The sequence below is a fragment of the Mus musculus genome, chromosome 1 (genome assembly GCF_000001635.26).
Source record: "Mus musculus strain C57BL/6J chromosome 1, GRCm38.p6 C57BL/6J".
Taxonomy (NCBI): Eukaryota; Metazoa; Chordata; class Mammalia; order Rodentia; family Muridae; genus Mus; species Mus musculus.
Genome location: NC_000067.6, coordinates 71,026,607 through 71,043,770, shown reverse-complemented (window position 1 = coordinate 71,043,770; position 17,164 = coordinate 71,026,607). Strand labels below are relative to the sequence as shown.

The window sequence follows — 17,164 nt, the reverse complement described above, 5'->3', positions numbered from 1 at the left end:
GGTAGGACATGGTGGCACAGCCCTGTAATTCTAGCATTTGGAAAGCTGAGGCAAGACGAACAGGAGTTCAGAGCTATCCTTGGTTACCAAGTGGGTTCCCAGCAAGCTGTTCTACATAGACCTCCCCCCTGCCCCCCCAAAAAAAAACAAGTTAGCAAATAACAGAAAAGTCTCCCATCAAAGATTCTCTAAGAATAAAGAAAATTATTTTATCAAATAACCCCTATTTTTCTGATAATTTATTTGACGTCAGTAACACAAGTAATACAAGTGGGAAAGGTGTCTGTTATATGGTAGCAGGACTTGGGGTATGACCTGCATAGGAGTGAAACAGTTGTACCCTTTCTCCTGGCAACTGTCAGTGTGTGACAGAAAACATACGTGGCCGGGGCTACCAAAGAGGGTGCTTTTCTTTCTAGAAATGGGCTTCCTGTATAGTCCAGACTGGCCTCAAACCCTGGTTTTCCTGCCTGTGCATTGAGAATAAATGCTGAGATTACAGTCAAGGTACCGGTATTGTAATTAATTTTTAACATTTTTCAAAAGAATATGTGCTTATTGTATTAAATCCACATCCTCTAAGAATGAATTAAAACCTTCACGTTTCTAATACCAGTTAAAATTCGATCCTTCTTTTTGGTCTTTTCCAAAGATTAGTTGGACAGTTCAGGGCGTTGATCTTAAAAAGGGAAATTAAAACCTGTATATGACAGAAAACATGCATGGTGGGAGCCATTTGTAAACTGTAACAATTTGTAATTGTTACCCAACTGATATAATAGTTTATATTGCAGATATAGAAAAATACATAAACACTTTTTTAAAAAGATAATTGACTTAAAACCACTGAGCAAAAGTTTTCTAATTATCATGAGAATCTTTGGGCGTTAGACAATTTGTTCTTTAAACATAAGACAATTTTAATACTATTATTCATAGTATATGTGTCAGTACTGATACCCAAGTTTTGTTTAAAATTTTTTTATGATATACTAATACGTTTCATAATGGGATTTGTTTGCTCTTTTGTGATGATGACATATGTGTTGGTTGGTTTTTGTCTCTGGACAAGCTAGGGCCAACACATGGCTTGGATCGCAGCAACAGAGCCTGAATGGTTTTCTTTTCTCCCCTGAGCCTTCGTTCATTTCATCATTGGGCCACTCTTGCTCTTTCACGCCGTGAGCTGCCTGTCACCTGGCCCTGGAGAAACTGTGGTGATGCACTTTGGAGTTTCCCACTTTGTCTTCGTGTAGAATGGCTCTTCCTGTCTGACTGAGCACCTATATAGAAGCGTTTTCAAGGAAAGATTCCTTTGGTTTTACAGCCCGAGTGTTGATTTTTAACTGAACCAGTCAAGAACTCCGTGGATGTTTATTTATTGTCTTTCCGAGTGACATAAATTCCTACTTAATTCTAATGCCATATCTATTTAGACTGTTGGCTTTGAGGTGGAGTGACACTTAGTATTTTAAGTTTCTTAAAGGAAATTTGTTGGCTTACTGCAATTTTAAATTCCATGTTCTCTCTTTAGGAAGAGCCAGAAGCCCCAGAAGGATAACTCTTTGTTAAAATCTGCACCTGTGTTGTTGTAGCTTTTGAAGAGAGTAAAGACACGGTGTTTGTGTGTTTGGTTTTGCTTTCCCTGTAAGACAAATCTTCTCTAGTGTGGACACTCAGCAGATCATAGCTTTAGCTCTCTTCATGTGTTTGCATTCTTTATTAATATGTGTAACTGTCCGTTCAGGGCACTTCTTTTTACTCTACTTCATTTGTTAATCCTTTTTTCTCAGACTTGAGAAAAATGATTCAGCTCAATATAGATTAATGATCACCACTGGTTCATGCATCTATAATGAAGATATATCTATAAGTTATGTTTTTATGAACTAGAGACAAGAATGCAGGCTAACAGTTTAGAATAAAGGAACAGTTTTCTGTATAATATAAATTTCTTTTTTAAAAATACCAACGTAGCCCTAACAGTTATAAGCTGCCTGAGTGTGCAAAGATCCTTGGTCTTGCCATGGTGGCCAGAGCTACCCTAATGACTTCATATTAATGAATTTGAGCTCAGTAATACTTGGGGGATTGTGCATCTCCTGCACACAGAAAAATCACTCAGTGTCAGGCTCAAAGAAAACTGGCATAAATAGTAGGCATGGTCAGGACTTCATCTGATTCACTAAAAAAGTGTCTGCACAGGTGACTTGTTCCTTTGTCCCTGTGAAGTGATAACTCCAGATAAAATCTTAATAGAATATATTCAGCATAACAAAGATGAAATAAATCATACATCATATAAGAATAGTGGCTTGACACATTCAAAGTGTGCATAGTTCTGGTAAACGAGGAAGTCTGTTTACATGTAGAACTATGACGTTAATTTTCTTTGAAAATTACTCGTGGAGAAAACAAGCAAGATTGTGATCTCAATTTTGTTTTTTCTTGTAAAGGAAATATATAAGGTCTTTCTGCCAAACTTTTAGTAGCAAATCATAGCCTCATCATTTATGATGGTTATAAAATAATTGGTTTAGAGAGAGAGAGGTAGGTAGGTAGGTGGATCTCTTGAGTTTATTGCATATTTTATTTACATTTGAAATGTTATCCCCTTTCTAGGTCTCCCATTAGAAACTCCCTATCCGTTCCCCCTTCCCCCTGCCTCTATGTGGGTGCTCCTCCTCCACCTACCCACTCCCACCTTCCAGCCCTGGCATTCCCCTACACTGGGGGATATTTGGTTAATCTATGCTTTCATTTCATTGGTGATATTACTATGTCATTTAATTTCTGAAAGTTCACCTTAGAGTATCTCATGTATGTTCATTACTTACTTAGTGAATCTGTTTCGTTGATTAATCTAAAAAGGAAGTTCATAAGCACTGAAGTTTTAATTATGGAAAATATCTATTGAATAGTGTATCTTCAAATGTGTTTTCATTCTAGAACTTGGGAAACCAGATTGACAGTGACAGTTTTGGTAGCAGATCACATAAACTCATTGACCATTAAAGGCAGGGATAAATGTATTTATTATCTCCATCCCTTCTGTCTTCAGAGTCCTTAGTACTTTCTACTGTTTATTGTGCTTTTGGGATAATCTCTCAAAAATGACTGTTTTCCTCTTTAATCCTTAAGAAATGGATCATGTGATCTACTACAAGAGAAGCAGCACATAACAATTTTAAATAGAGATAGCTGCTGTTTGTTTAGATGATGTTTTTAACATGCTCAATAACGAGACTTAAAAAAAGGCTGGTCAGGAGTCGGAGAATATTTAAGTTTTAATCTCATTGAGTCCCCAGGAAAAGCAATTAAATCCATGAGGATTTCTATAATGTTTGGTCTGACTAGGTGTTTGAGTTGGAACCTTAGGAGGAGATGTTGTTTGGCTTTCAAAACTTCCCAAAGGGTTTCTGTGCTGTGATAGCAACTTTATAAAAGGACTTTGTTGCCATTCAAATATCTTCTAGACTTAATTCAAATTCTTAGCTGGTACTGGGTGGCAGAGACTTGAGCAGTTTCCTGGAATAAGAGAATATCAGAGGAGTGTTTGATCAGCTCAGTAATTGCAGTTAGACCAGACCACTGAACGTTTCTGCATTTGGAGTCTCTTGTCTGGGGAGGATAGCGCAGCATACCTGTGGGATAGCTGCGGCAGTGGAGGCGTCCAGTGCTCAGTCCCTGTGCCTGTACAGCTGCCCTCTCCTGCCCCTGTTCTTCTCTTATGTACACTAAGGCTGATCACAAAGAACAGATTGCTGAACTCAAGGCAGCTGAGTCTCTGTCTGGGAAGGATGGCAATGATACCACTGAAACAAAGGAACTTGGGGTTGCCATGAGGTTGCTGTGTTAAAACCCAGTAGACGCCGAATTGCAGGATATGGTCCAAGAATGCATGTTGATGGAATGGCATCATTCATTTCCCAAAATATTAAGTCATGGTGGCTAGAAAAGGGAAAGATACAGATAGCAAAGAAGAAATCTGTAAAGTGTTCCAAGTCTCTGACAAGGATGGTGATGGCCATGTCAGTCCAGCAGAACGGTATCACCTGACAAACTCAGACAATTAACAAATGAAATGGCTAGAGATTCAAGATATTGATGGGGATGGACAGAGGCAACAGAACAGTTTGTGCATATGATCATATGATGACAACAAATGAAGACTTACTTTTAGCTACTTTCTCCCTAATTCTTGCAGGAAAAAGGACGATTTCCTGTCTTTATATAGCAAAAGTGAATGTCAGAGAACCTGCACATACTACCTTGTGCTCTTGTCCCCTAAGGCTGTGCCTCACATTGGTTATTAAAGTATAAATGATTCGCTTACTTCAGGGTCGTGTGCAGAAATGGTTTGAAGGATGATCTTGAAACACAGCCCTAGTTGTAGATGGTCCTCTGTATTTCCAGGTGTTTTAGCCCCGTGGTGACAATACCACACCATGGTGACTTGCCTCAGCATGTTAGCTTAGTTCTATGTGCATAGTACTACCAATGTCAGGTTGTCACATATTATTAGTAAATCTTTACGAGAGGAACATGTGTGGACATGAAGCCACACAGTAGACTGTATCTGTGGACTTAGCACAACCATCAACATTGCTTGCTCTTCAGGAAATCAGTATCTGTTTTTTTTCCAACTTGTAAATGCTCATCTTATTTTTTCCAATTAAAAATAAAAAACTAGCTTGTCTACTTATCACCTACTACAAAGCTGAAGATTTTATGAACCAAAGTACAACCACTACAGTAGCGTGCGTCCCTTCTGATAGGAAACTAAGCTACCTTCTCAGTTGTTGGTGTTCTCGGTCTCCCATCTCCCGTCTCCCAGTGTGGTACTTAGCAGACCCTGCTCTGTCTATGCTCTGTTCTGTTTACTTGCAGCAGCACATTGTTAGAAGCAACAGATACCATTGTGGGAGTTAAAATAATAAGCTATATAAACTCATAAACGGATAAAGCAGCCCATAGGCACAGTCCACTGTGTCTGCTGGCTACTCCTGATACAGTAGGCATTGTTGTAGTTGTTCACCTAAAGATAGTACTGCTCTGCAGATAGAATGAGGAGTGGATGCGTGGATGCCTAACTGATAAAAAAATGAAAATAATAGCTTACATATAAAGGAATGGGTTTGTTGATGATTTTGTTATACTGGTAGTTCCTTTTAGGTTCCTATTTTATATACAAACAGTATGTGACCAGCATACTGAGCATTGTTGCTAGGGTAGTATTGACCTAGGCACAAATTATGAGTCTCATTTTCAATGTATAGGAAACTTCATTTTACACACACACACACACACACACACACACACACACACATAGGAAACTTCATTTTACACACACACACACACACACACACACACACACACACACACGCGCGCGCCTTATTTTGTGGAAACATAATCTCATTCTTTAGCTGAGGCTGTACTCAAACTTACTGTGGCCTCAAACTCACAGCTGGTCCTCCTGCCTCAGCCTCCCAGTGTTGAAATTCCAGATTTGAGCTGTCATACCCGACCAAAGTTAATATATTAATATTAACTACATTAGGTAGCATTTTAACCAATAGTTATTTAAAATAATGCTATTTAAAATACTTCATTGCATGCCAAACAACAATTTATAAGTTTAGAACAATAAGATTCAGGACTTCAGCTCAGCAAACTCAAATGATACAATCTTAAAAACTGGGCAAAAGATTATTGAACATCAAAACACGGGCAAACCTAACAAATTAATAATTATACAAGTAAGGAATTATGGGAAGTTTCTTAACTGTTGTATTTTATTTTTATTTATGTGCACATATGAACATGTATGTTCAGGTGCCCACAGAAGCCAGAAGAGGATGTTGGATCCACCAGATCTGCAGCTACAGGCAGCTGTGAACTGCCTGATGCGGGTGTGGAATCTAAACCCTCTGCAATAAGAGCAAGGTCTCTAAGCCTCTGAAGCAGCTCTCTAGTCCCTTAGCGTTGAATTGAATACACATTAACAATCCTAAATGAAGGGAAACATTATATTGACAGCACTCAGCTTTGGGAGAAATGGGGTATTCAGTTGCTAGCATTTTCCTTTTTTATAATATGCAACATCTTGGAATACTAAAAGCAGCTTAAAATCATTTGAAATATTCACAATCACCCCTTTTAGAGTCCAAAGTTTAGCTTGCATACCAAAAACTTATATATTTTTGTATGTAAAATGCATTGGCTTTCGAAAGCTGAGCAGACTTGGGTTTAGATTCCCATCCTGCCACAGCAGCTGAATGGCTTGGAACCAGCTAAGTCCTTTGTGCTTTATTTCTCCTCCTGAAATGGAAAGAGCACACAGTAAATCCTATTGTTTGTGCAGTTTACATTTTTGAATTTGCTCTACATGCTAAAATTTTGTAAATCCCCAAGTCAGTACTTAAAAGCCTTTGTAGACATGTGGGGTACCTTAGGGCTTGGGTGCAAAAGCGCATTGTCCCAGCTGATAGCCAGCGTGTGAGTCCTGCCTTCTCCATTCAGCTGGACTTCGGACGCAGCAGAGCGTGCAGAGCTTGCTTCTCACATGTGACTCTGTTGTTGAGGCCACACTTAAAGTAGCCCCCTAGCGGTTGGAAGGGGAACCTTACTCAGGCCCAAAGTTTAATGTAGCTCCAATGCTAATGAATGCTACTGTGCAAGAACTATGGTGATTTTTAAACACCCAGAACAGGAAGTCTTCATCAGTTTACAAAAATGTCCAGGAGCACAGCAGAGCATTTCCAGTCACCGTATTCAGTGTTTGCAGCTTCTTTCTAGACCAGGACTGCTGCAGGTAAGGAGTGTCTACCAAACCACTACTGTACACACAATAAAACATGCATAGTAGCCGCAGTCCCTAAGATTGTCAGGGCTTTCCTTGGAGCAGTGGCAGTATCGTTGGGCATTAGAACTAGAGAAACAGCACTCCAGGATTGGCGGAGCAGCTATCAGTCTAATGATCTGAGTTTGGTCCCTGGGCCCCTGTGGTAGGAGAGAAGCAGCTCCTGCGAGCGAGTTGTCTCTGACTTCACATGCGTGTGCATTCACGCCCACACCCACACCCACAAAGTAAGTAAGAACGACTAAAACAGTTAAAAATGCTATCTAAAAGGAAAACAGTGCAGTGCATTGTACTTGGAAGTGTTTTGTCTTTTTCCCCTGTAATTTCATCAGAAACCATTAGTACATAGTTTATATCCGTAAGAAATACATTCCTTTTAAAGTTCTTTGGTTAGGCCCCGTGCTCATTAGTATTTTATTATTTAAATAGTGGGAAATTAATGTTTTCAGAGTGTTAGACAATGTTTATGCATTTGGATTATAACAGTGCACCCTGCTCCTGGGATGAATTATTAGATTACACAACATCCATAGATTTCATAAAATAATGTTAGTGAGATGGCTTTTCACTAATGAAAACGAATGAGAGAGATGTTTTGAGAAAGATTTACAGGTGTTAGGAGTAAAACAGTACGCTTCTCTTCGTCAATTCATCTGTACCCAAGGAAATAACAATAAACACTTCAGCTTTTTTATATTTCCTTAATGATATTCTAGTTTTCTTCTCAATATTTAATATTTTATTGGATGAAAGAATTAAAACTCTAGCTGTGCATAATTTCCTGCCATACTACAAATTTTGCATCTTACTTCTCTACCATAGCAAAACCACTAATACTTCTAGAATGTATCAGCAGCAATTTTTTAAAAATGAAGGTAAATTGGTCTAGAATTGTGTTTTAGAAATAAGTATGCATTCAAATATTTTTACTAAAAAAGTCCAATTACTTTTGCTTTTAGTATATCTAAACTAAATGTGAAATGTAATGGAAATGTTTTTTCTTAAATTACCTCTGTCAACCAGATATAACCTGTTCTTCTGAAGGTTTGCAATTAGACTGGCCAAGAGGGAAAGGTGAGTGTCAAGGGCATGGCTGTGCTTGTGTCTGACTGCACCCTTGACCTGAGCCCCACCATTGTCTTTCTAATAGAAATGCAAGTCCTCCTGGGCTCTAAAAACTGCTGAGTAGGAGGAGACCTGCCCTCTCTCCTGTGAGTGCCTCGGCTGGAGCTTATCCATCCATCCATAGGACTGCCATCCTTCATGCCTTGGACATGAGGAAGATTTCACATGGGCCTTTGAAGTGGCTTTATAATGGAGTGTTTATTGACAGAGGAAGAGAGAGCTGTGGCGTTAGATTCACTTTAGTTGAGCACTCCGTTAAAGCCTTCCAAATTTAATGAAAATTGAAGATTAGTTTTTGCAACCAAAACTTAAAAACGTGTTCTCTACAGAGCCATGAGTAATTCATTTTGTAAATAGTAGGTGTTTACAGTACAGCTGCAGATGCCCTGTGGAGGAAGGCTGTGAGCAGTGGGCAACGCCTGCTTTCTTTACTTATCAATGAGCTTGCCATACCAGAGCTCAAACCATGTTTGTTTTCTGTTAAGGATGTCAGGATCTTCAGTTTCTGTCCCTTCCTCCATGTGTTCAGGTTAACTCATGGATGTTTTATCATCTTTCTAGTTTGGGGTAATAGAAAAGAAGCCTTAATGATGGGTGCCTCGAAGTCTAGGCCATGCCAAAGTGGGCTGTCACTCACTCTTGGAAAGTACGGATTGTCTTACATGTCACCTCTGTCCTGTCAATACGGCTTTCCTCTTCTCATGCTCACAAGATTCTGTTTGTTTTAATCACAACATGGGACAGTTGTGGTGCTGATGGCAGATTGATACTTGGTTCTGGGCCAGTTCTGCTCAGAAGTGAGCCTCTTATGGCCCTCTGCAGAGTTGCAGACTGAGGTGTTGTCCTTCAGTGGCATCTAATCACTGGCAGTGCCCCTATTAGAATGTTCATATATTTCTAGCATATCTTTCTAATTCTCAGTATATGTTGGTATAGATAAAGTTTTCTTCTGGATAAACATTATTCAGTGGTTTTTTGTTTGGTGTTTGTTTTTAAATTGTTCATACTTTTTCTGTTGTTTTCTCAGTGGTAAAACTCACATCTTTGAGTGAAGTAATCTCTAAGGTAAATAGAAAATGGTCTGGATAGTTTGTTTTTATAGTGAAAATAGTATATTATAAGATCCATTTTGCAATTTTTTTTCAGTTTTGTGATAGACCCTTTATTTTCAAGTTTATTTATAATGCCTTTACTCAAAATATAATTATATCGGTTTTCCTCTTCCTTTTCTTCCTTTAGCCCCTCTTAGGCACCCTCCTCCAAACCCCTTCAATGTCTCCCACTCTCAATTGATAATCTCATTTGCTTTTATATTTGTTGAATACACAGATAAATATCTGTATGCACAAGGAGATATAAATAGAACCTGCCAAGTCGGTTTTTGTTGTTTGTGTATGTGTGGTTTCAAGGCTGATCAACCCATTAGGAAGCTCATGCCCTGGAGATGCTGATTCTCCTCCCAGTAGGCTATAGTTGCCTGTAATTCTTTGTTTAGGGTGAGACCTCACAACTTTTCCTCTTCCACATTCACATGTTCATTGTAGTACTATGGCTCCTGCCCGCTGTCTATAAGAGACAACATACTTCCTGGGATCCTGGGTCTTAGAGTCCTCTACCCCTTCTGTGATTTCCCTGACTCATAAGATGCAGAAGCTGTGATGTAGATGTTGCCATGGGCTCACCACAATATCTTGATCTCTGTATCATCACCTGCTGTGAATTTTTGTGACGGTCCTGTCCTCATTTGCTGTAAAGAGAAGCCTTGTTGAGCTTATCTGTGGGTGTAAGGATCATATTTGGAATATGGTAAGGAATCACTCTGGCTGAGCAGAGCCGGGGTAGAAGATTCATTATTAAGTTCAGGCCCATGACCTCACTAGCCCCAGAAAGCTGGCTAGGTTTCCTCTGGGTACAGTTTCCCTCCTGATGAATGGGCCTTAAGTCCAACTGCACAGCTGTTGATTGACATCTTTATGCATATGTTGCCATGCTAGTAGTTGTCAGGCTCATATGTGTTGTAGCTGGGTAGTTTAATTGCCTACATCTTTTGGCAACTTGCATAGTATTTTCTGGAACCATGAAACTTTTTTGAAGGAAAGACACTTTCAGGTCAAATTCAGCTTGGCTATTGATATATTGCTTTGAAAGTCACTTGGACTACCCTGATATTCCTCAGAAGGAGTCTGGTGTCTAGCACTAGGGGTTTGGTTAGTCTGTGGTTTTTCAGGTGGAGTATTACCAGCCCAACTGGCTTAACCTCCTTATGTATGCACGTACAAAAGTATATATGTACACACACACATGTATGCATTTTATATATATATAATTTTAGGTAAATATAAAATAATATTCCTTGAGGCTTTATCAAGCAGTCTTGGCATTATTTGTCCCCCACCTCTACTCCTCCATCTGCATTGACCACTCTCCCTCCTCCTCGTGGGAACTCCTCCCTGTTACTGCAATTCCCACTACATTGCACTTATATCCTGTTCTCTACCAAGGCTCCCCCACCCCATCTAAGGTCTATACATTCCTGATGTCTGTGGTTACGTCATGTTGTGTATGCAATCTGAGGTGCTGAGGCTAGAAACTGTTGACAGGAGAGGATCTGTGGCATTTGTCTATGGATCTAGGTTACCTCGTTTATGCATAAAAACAATGGCTGGTATGGTGAGATGGGTGGTGTTCCTAATTCTTTTTTTCTTTCATAGGCAACAAAGCTAACCTTATGAGTTTATGAAGTTTTACTAAAGCAATAAGTCATTTGACTTCGTATCTCAAACTTAGTTGTATGCATTAAACCTAGCAGTATCTCTCTCTCTCTCTCTCTCTCACACACACACACACACACACACCCCACCACCACCACCTCTACCTCCTCCTCCTCCTCCTCCTCCTCTTCCTTCTCCTCTTTCTCTCCCTTCTCCTCCTCCACAGGTAAGATGTTGCTGCTTAGGTCCTATTCTCCTCTGTTATTAGTATTGGGCGTATTATTTCTAGAATACAGCCAGGCATTGATGGGTGACTGCTGATGTCCCTGCTTAGGGATTTCCTATTCACTAGACAGCAATAGCTCATTCCTTTTCAGCTTAAACTATAAACACTCTGGTGCAGTCCATCAGAAGGATTCTTTCTCCAGGGAATATCAAGCCAACTCCTCTACAGGAGTGCTGTCAGTTCCCAGGCAGCTCGTGGGCTCTGCTCAGTATTTATTTTCACAGGTCCTGCTAAGGTCCTGTTGTGTGGTTGGCTGAGGGTGGTGCTGTAGACAAAAGCACTCTCATTGGATCACTGGACTTTTTTTTTTATACTCTCTATAGAGGTTTAACTAAAAGTCAGTGATGATTCACTAAGACCATTTACAGGCAACAAATGTCCACATGTTCACAGGATCACACAACACATAATGGCATTATGGTCAATGCTGGACTAGAAACATACATTTGTAGAGTAGGTCAATTTAGTGACATCATAGGAATTTTAATTTAAAGTGTACTCAGCGATGTTTATAAACAAAGAAATCGCCTAATTATCTACACTGTTTCTCAAATTATATCTTGATATCTGAGTGCCACATGACACGTGTGTGTGTGTGTGTGTGTGTGTGTGTGTGTGTGTGTATGTGTGTATGCACATGTGTCTTTGTACATATGGGCATGTGGGATCACTGGACTTTTAAAGACCAACCATACATGTAACTGCCAAAATGAGCCAACATTTGTTAAATGCTCAGTTTAGACTGGACTGAGCATACTAATTGCTTAAAATCTCACATAGGAAGGAAGGCTTTCTTCCATTTATTTTAAGTATAGAAAGCTAGCTTTCTCATACTTTCTTTCTGTTTTTCTATGTGGGATGTGGTGTGTGTGTGTGTGTGTGTGTGTGTGTGTGTGTGTGTGTGTGATATCACTATGTGTGTAGGTGCAGTGACTTGTGTGTTCATGCATTGATGCCAGAGGCTGACTTGGGGTCTCTTCCTCTGTCATCCTCCACTGTATTTGTTTGAGATAGTTTCTCTCCTAGAAGCTATCATTTTGGCTAGACTAGCTGACCACTGACCTCTGGGGGATCTGCTTGCTCTCCAAACTCTAGCACAGGTACAAGCTGCCACACCCACTGGGGATCCAACTCACCTTCCTATGCTTACAGGCATACTGTTCACCTGCTGAGCTGTCTCTCCAGCCCTCCCTTTATTATAGTTTCTTTTAGTATAATTGGGGTTGGAAGATTTCAGAATATTTAGGCCAGCCATAAAGAAGAGACTAATTAGACAGACTTCACATATGCTCATGTGCTACTTACTTGATTCTACCTTATTTTTTGTCAGGGGTGAAAGCCTGTCTGGACAGCAAAGTACGTGAGCAGGAAGAAAAGTATGAAGTTCCTGGAGGTCCACAGAGGAGCAGGCTCAACAGAGAGCAGCTGGTATTTTCCTTTTACATACTTGCTTGTTCTTAGGGCTTCGTGTCATTATCATCATCGGGAAAACTTTGCCCTCTCATCCAGTTCAGGTGACTGATTAAAATTTTAATTGTGCTTATTTCAAGCACTTGATTCTGAAAGATGATCACGGTGCGCAGTAAAATCCAGAAGGTAATAATTTCATACTGTTAATGGATTTTTGGCATCTTGAACATTCCCATAAAGCTTTCAGAATCTGAGGTAAATCTCAGATACAGGAAGTAGCTTGAAAGAAGACTTACAGCTGCTGCTCGGATTTAGTTACCATATGTCTTTATTGCCACATACTGCAGCTTTAATGGACAATATTCCATTATTCTGTTGATATATGTAACTATAGTAGAAATGACAAAGACAGTTTCTAATTGGCTCTTTCTGACACGTGACTATTGTTCTTATGTCCTTCATTCATAGACAGTGTTTGAAAATATTTTGATCTTCTTTTAACAGTTACTTTCTTGTTATTTCAGTTGCCAAAGCTGTTTGATGGATGCTACTTCTTTTTGGGGGGAAACTTCAAGCATCATCCAAGGGATGACCTCCTTAAGCTCATTGCTGCAGCAGGAGGCAAAGTCCTGAGTCGCAAGCCCAAGCCAGACAGTGATGTGACTCAGACCATCAACACGGTTGCATACCATGCCAAGCCTGAGTCGGATCAGCGCTTCTGTACGCAGTACATCGTCTACGAAGACCTGTTTAACTGTCACCCAGAGAGGGTTCGGCAGGGCAAAGTCTGGATGGCTCCGTCCACCTGGCTTATCAGCTGTATAATGGCCTTTGAATTGCTTCCTCTTGACAGCTGAATGTCATACCAGGTGAACATTTTAAGTTGGACATGCATGGTTTGTAAGAACAACGGCCATTGTGATATTTCTGGTCATTCATGTTTTTATGAATAGGTAGAACCATTCATATTTCTTCCCCCTTTGAATTGCAAAATAAAACAATTGATAGTAGATTAGGAATTCATTTTGATGCCTAAACTGCTTTTAAGATATTTTTGTTGTTGTTCTTTTTTAAGGGTGGGGGCTATAACTCAAGTCTTAGGGTCTTCATCACCTATGTGGGAGGCACAGGTTCCACACTAGGAACTTATTTTACATGTGGCCTGTGTTTTTTTTTTTTTTTTTTTTTTTGATTGATCATGTCTTTCAGCTTTCTCAACATCTGTCGAAGATTAATAAGTGAGATAGCATCAAACTACTTGTTAAATCCACGTGGTGTATTATTAATTTAGCATCCTTTAGTAAACAGAATATCATCATATGATTTATTCTGCCCTTTTTATAATGATAATAGAGCATTTATGTAAATGTGCCAGTGTAGGCAAAAAGCTCTATCTGGAGTTATCCTTTTCTTATGTTGTATTTTAGTTTCTTGTGTTTTCTTGGCTTTCCATTGTGTTTTTTTTTTTTATTTATTTAAAAATAATCTTGTGTATGCATTAGGAAATCATGATTCGAAGCACTGAATGTTAGTGGTAAAATCAGCGGTATGCTCTCACTGTGTACATTTGCTGTCTGCCTACTGTGCGCTGTGCACACCTTTTTTCTGTAACTTATTTTAGCGTCACTGCTTAGAATGTCTTGCCAGTTTAGAACACTGACAAATGTTAACTCATTAGATTATAAGCAATCTGGTTTTGGTAAATCTTTCTGGAAATTACTAAAATAAGTCCTTGAAGGTTTTAATCCCTTCTCTCATTCCCTTTCTCCCTCCTTCCCTCCCTCCCTCCCTCCCTCCCTCCCTCCCTCCCTCCCTTCCTTCCTTCCTTCCTTTTCCTCTCTCCTTTCCTCCCTTTTATTTGTGCTACTGGGTATGGAAGTCAGGATCATGTGCATGCTAGGCAATTACCTACTACATAACTATATCCAACTTTGAGACAATCTTGCTAAGTTAGCCAAGCTAGCCCTGATCTCACCCAGCTTTAATTTTTTATACAGCCTCTAGATTGGTGGGTAGGCAAAAGTTGGAGATTGCTTGATTTACTACATTTTTACCATATCCGACACAAACCCTGTAGCAGGAAATCAGGCAGTGGGAGTGAGAAGAGCTTCTTCTTGTTACAGAAGCAGCCCCAGCAGGGGTGTGGGGGGCACTCCTGAGCCTGCGCACACTGCAGCTTACTCTGCCTGTTCTGTAGGTCCTCATTGTGAGTGGACAGGGTCTATACTTGTAAATGGTCTTAAAGAAGAGGATTCTTCCATGCATCATCCCAGAAGGTAAAGAGTTGGCAGCATTATGGTTTGCAGAAGGAAGTCCTAAGACAACCATCAGCTCTGTTTTTAGGAGAAGAGGGCAGCTTGACAAGCCCTGGGTGGAGTTGCCCCAGCTCAGAACACCAGGAAGCTGGGATGCCAGTCATTTCAAGATCCACTTACTAGGAAAGTTTGAGATTCTGTTGATCATTTGAAAGTGCACCTTGCATAAATCCTTCTTTGACATACTATTTTTTCATGCCAATAGGCATGTTGACGTGAACACAATGTTTCCCCATGCTGGCTTCCCAGGATCAATAGTTAGGACAGTCTAATAAGGTTTTGTCTGTGTTTGACACACAGTTCCTTCTGCATCTAGGGGTGGGTAGAAGGGTGCCATGTGGATTAAGCCATTTAGGCCTGGGGTTGGGGTGTAGGGATAGTTTTCCCTTTACTTCACACACACATGTTGAGCTCCTTCCTGTTGCGTGTGGCGTCTCACCCCTGCCCAGGGTCACAGCCTCGTTGCTGTGAAGCCTTTGAGGTTCCTGTTCCTATTTTTTTTTTTATTTTTAATTTATTACGTATTTTCCTCAATTACATTTCCAATGCTATCCCAAAAGTCTCCCATACCCTCCCCCCCCCCCCACTTCCCTCCCCACCCATTCCCATTTTTTTGGCCCTGGCGTTCCCCTGTACTGGGGCATATAAAGTTTACGTTTTAATCTCTTGCCTCACCTCCTCTCGGTTTCCCTTCTTTCCTACTAGTATTATTTTTGAATGCTCTGAATGCTGGTTTTTAAAAAAAATTGTCTGAAACAGAAATGTATTTTCAGAATAATTCACAAAAGCGCAGGTCTCACACTGAAACTTCAACTCCTTCTTCCCCTTTCTCCTCCTCCTCTTCTCTGAATGCCAGGGAGAATGCAGTTGAAGGAGATGCGCAGTCACAATGACCAACTCTAAAGACAAAAGCCCTCAGCATTACGTATCCGGTTATGTGAACAGCTTGACTGAGTAGGGTTAAGATGTTGCAGATGTCCTGCTTCTTTAAGGTGGCTTTTCAGGGCTGCTCAGGGAGGTAAGGATGGAGTGCAAGTGGGAGACATCTTTGGCCCACTCCCTGAGCTTAAGGCTAAAGTCACACAGTTGTGCATCCATTTTAGGGACAGCTCATCAGTGTCCTCATAGTGGCAGTGCTGCCAGGCTGTTTGCCTTTGTTTTCTTCAGCTGCTCGCTGTCTCACGCACTACCCTTCAGCTCCATTACTGCTTTCTTCCCACACTGCTGCTTGCTGCCGAGACTTGGCATCAAGGGCTTCCAAGTGCTCTGTTTGCTCTTCTCTCCATTTAGGGATACTCCAGTCTCTGATCGCAGTAGACCTGCTTCTGAGATAGCCGAATAACTGTTTGTTGGCCCATTACTTTCCTGGTAGTATTCGCCATTTTCCTTCCATCAGCAGCATCAGCAGTTGGTTTATGTTAGCTTTTAACACTTGAGGCTGTACTTTCTTTTATAGAAATGTGTGTAATTTTTATTTTTTCCTAATGGATTTAAACTTATAAATCATTAAAACTATTTGTGCTTGTATGTGTATCTTCTGTAAAAATGACTTATTTCGATATTGAAGAATGAGACTCAACCTGACCTGTGAAGAAGTCTTCCAGCTGTGGTTTTTGTGTGGCTCCGCAAAGCTACATTCATCCATAAATGTAAGCATTGTTGATATCTAAGCTTAGGCCTCCACACTGCCCTGAGGACCTTATAGGGGCCAGGTCCATCCACTTTGGGCATGGTGCCACAAAAAGGCTGTCCCAGCCTAAGCACCGGGTACATTTCACACATCCACAAAGAAGAAAAGCTAAGAGGACCTTGTTTCTAACCTTAGTTCATACTTTGTGAGACACGTTGGGGGTGGGGGTGGGGGTGCATTTACCTGCTGGCTACAGTAATGTGGCCTAGATGAGGCGCTGTGAGTGGGGTCTCAAGGTCTTTTTCTGGATTTAACTTTGTTATCTTTGGCTTTTTCAGAAAAGGTGTTTATAAGTACAGGTAGTTGCTGTAGACATTTTGAAAAGAGTAAGAGGAGATGGGGTGGAGACATGGCTCACGGGTTCAGATCCCTGGCTGCTTTTGCAGGGTTCTGGGCACAATTCCCAGTACCCACATGGCGGCTTCCAACTGTCTGTAACTGCAGTTCCATAGGATCGATGCCTCCTGGCCTCCAGCGCCGTTTTCAGCATTCGACACATCCGGGTCACACACACATATATTCAGGCCAATGTTTATAAAAATCTTAGATTTAGGAACAATTTGTTCTAAACCTAGAAGAGCCACATACATGATCCATTCACCACAGTCAGTCCTGGCCACGCTAATATATTTATATTTATATTTATATTTATGTTTATGTTTATATTTATATTTATATTTATATATTTATATTTATATATTTATATTTATATTTATATTTGGCATTTGGAAATACAGAGTTAACTTTTCTCTTTAAGCATGCATA

The 17,164-nt window shown here is 40.3% G+C and overlaps 1 protein-coding gene across 2 annotated transcripts in view; it reads left to right on the top strand.

The window, feature by feature from the left end:
* Bard1 (BRCA1 associated RING domain 1) overlaps window positions 1-16,236 on the top strand; it is a 75,607-nt gene extending 59,371 nt beyond the window's left edge. The window contains exons 10-11 of one of the 2 annotated variants that reach the window (NM_007525.3): window positions 12,315-12,412; window positions 12,919-16,236. In NM_007525.3, the coding sequence (NP_031551.1) occupies window positions 12,315-12,412; window positions 12,919-13,251 (431 nt within the window). In that variant the 3' untranslated portion in view covers window positions 13,252-16,236. The remainder of the gene's footprint in view (window positions 1-12,314; window positions 12,413-12,918) is intronic. The other variant, XM_006495631.4, reaches the window with a different exon arrangement.
* Window positions 16,237-17,164: the final 928 nt, after the last annotated feature.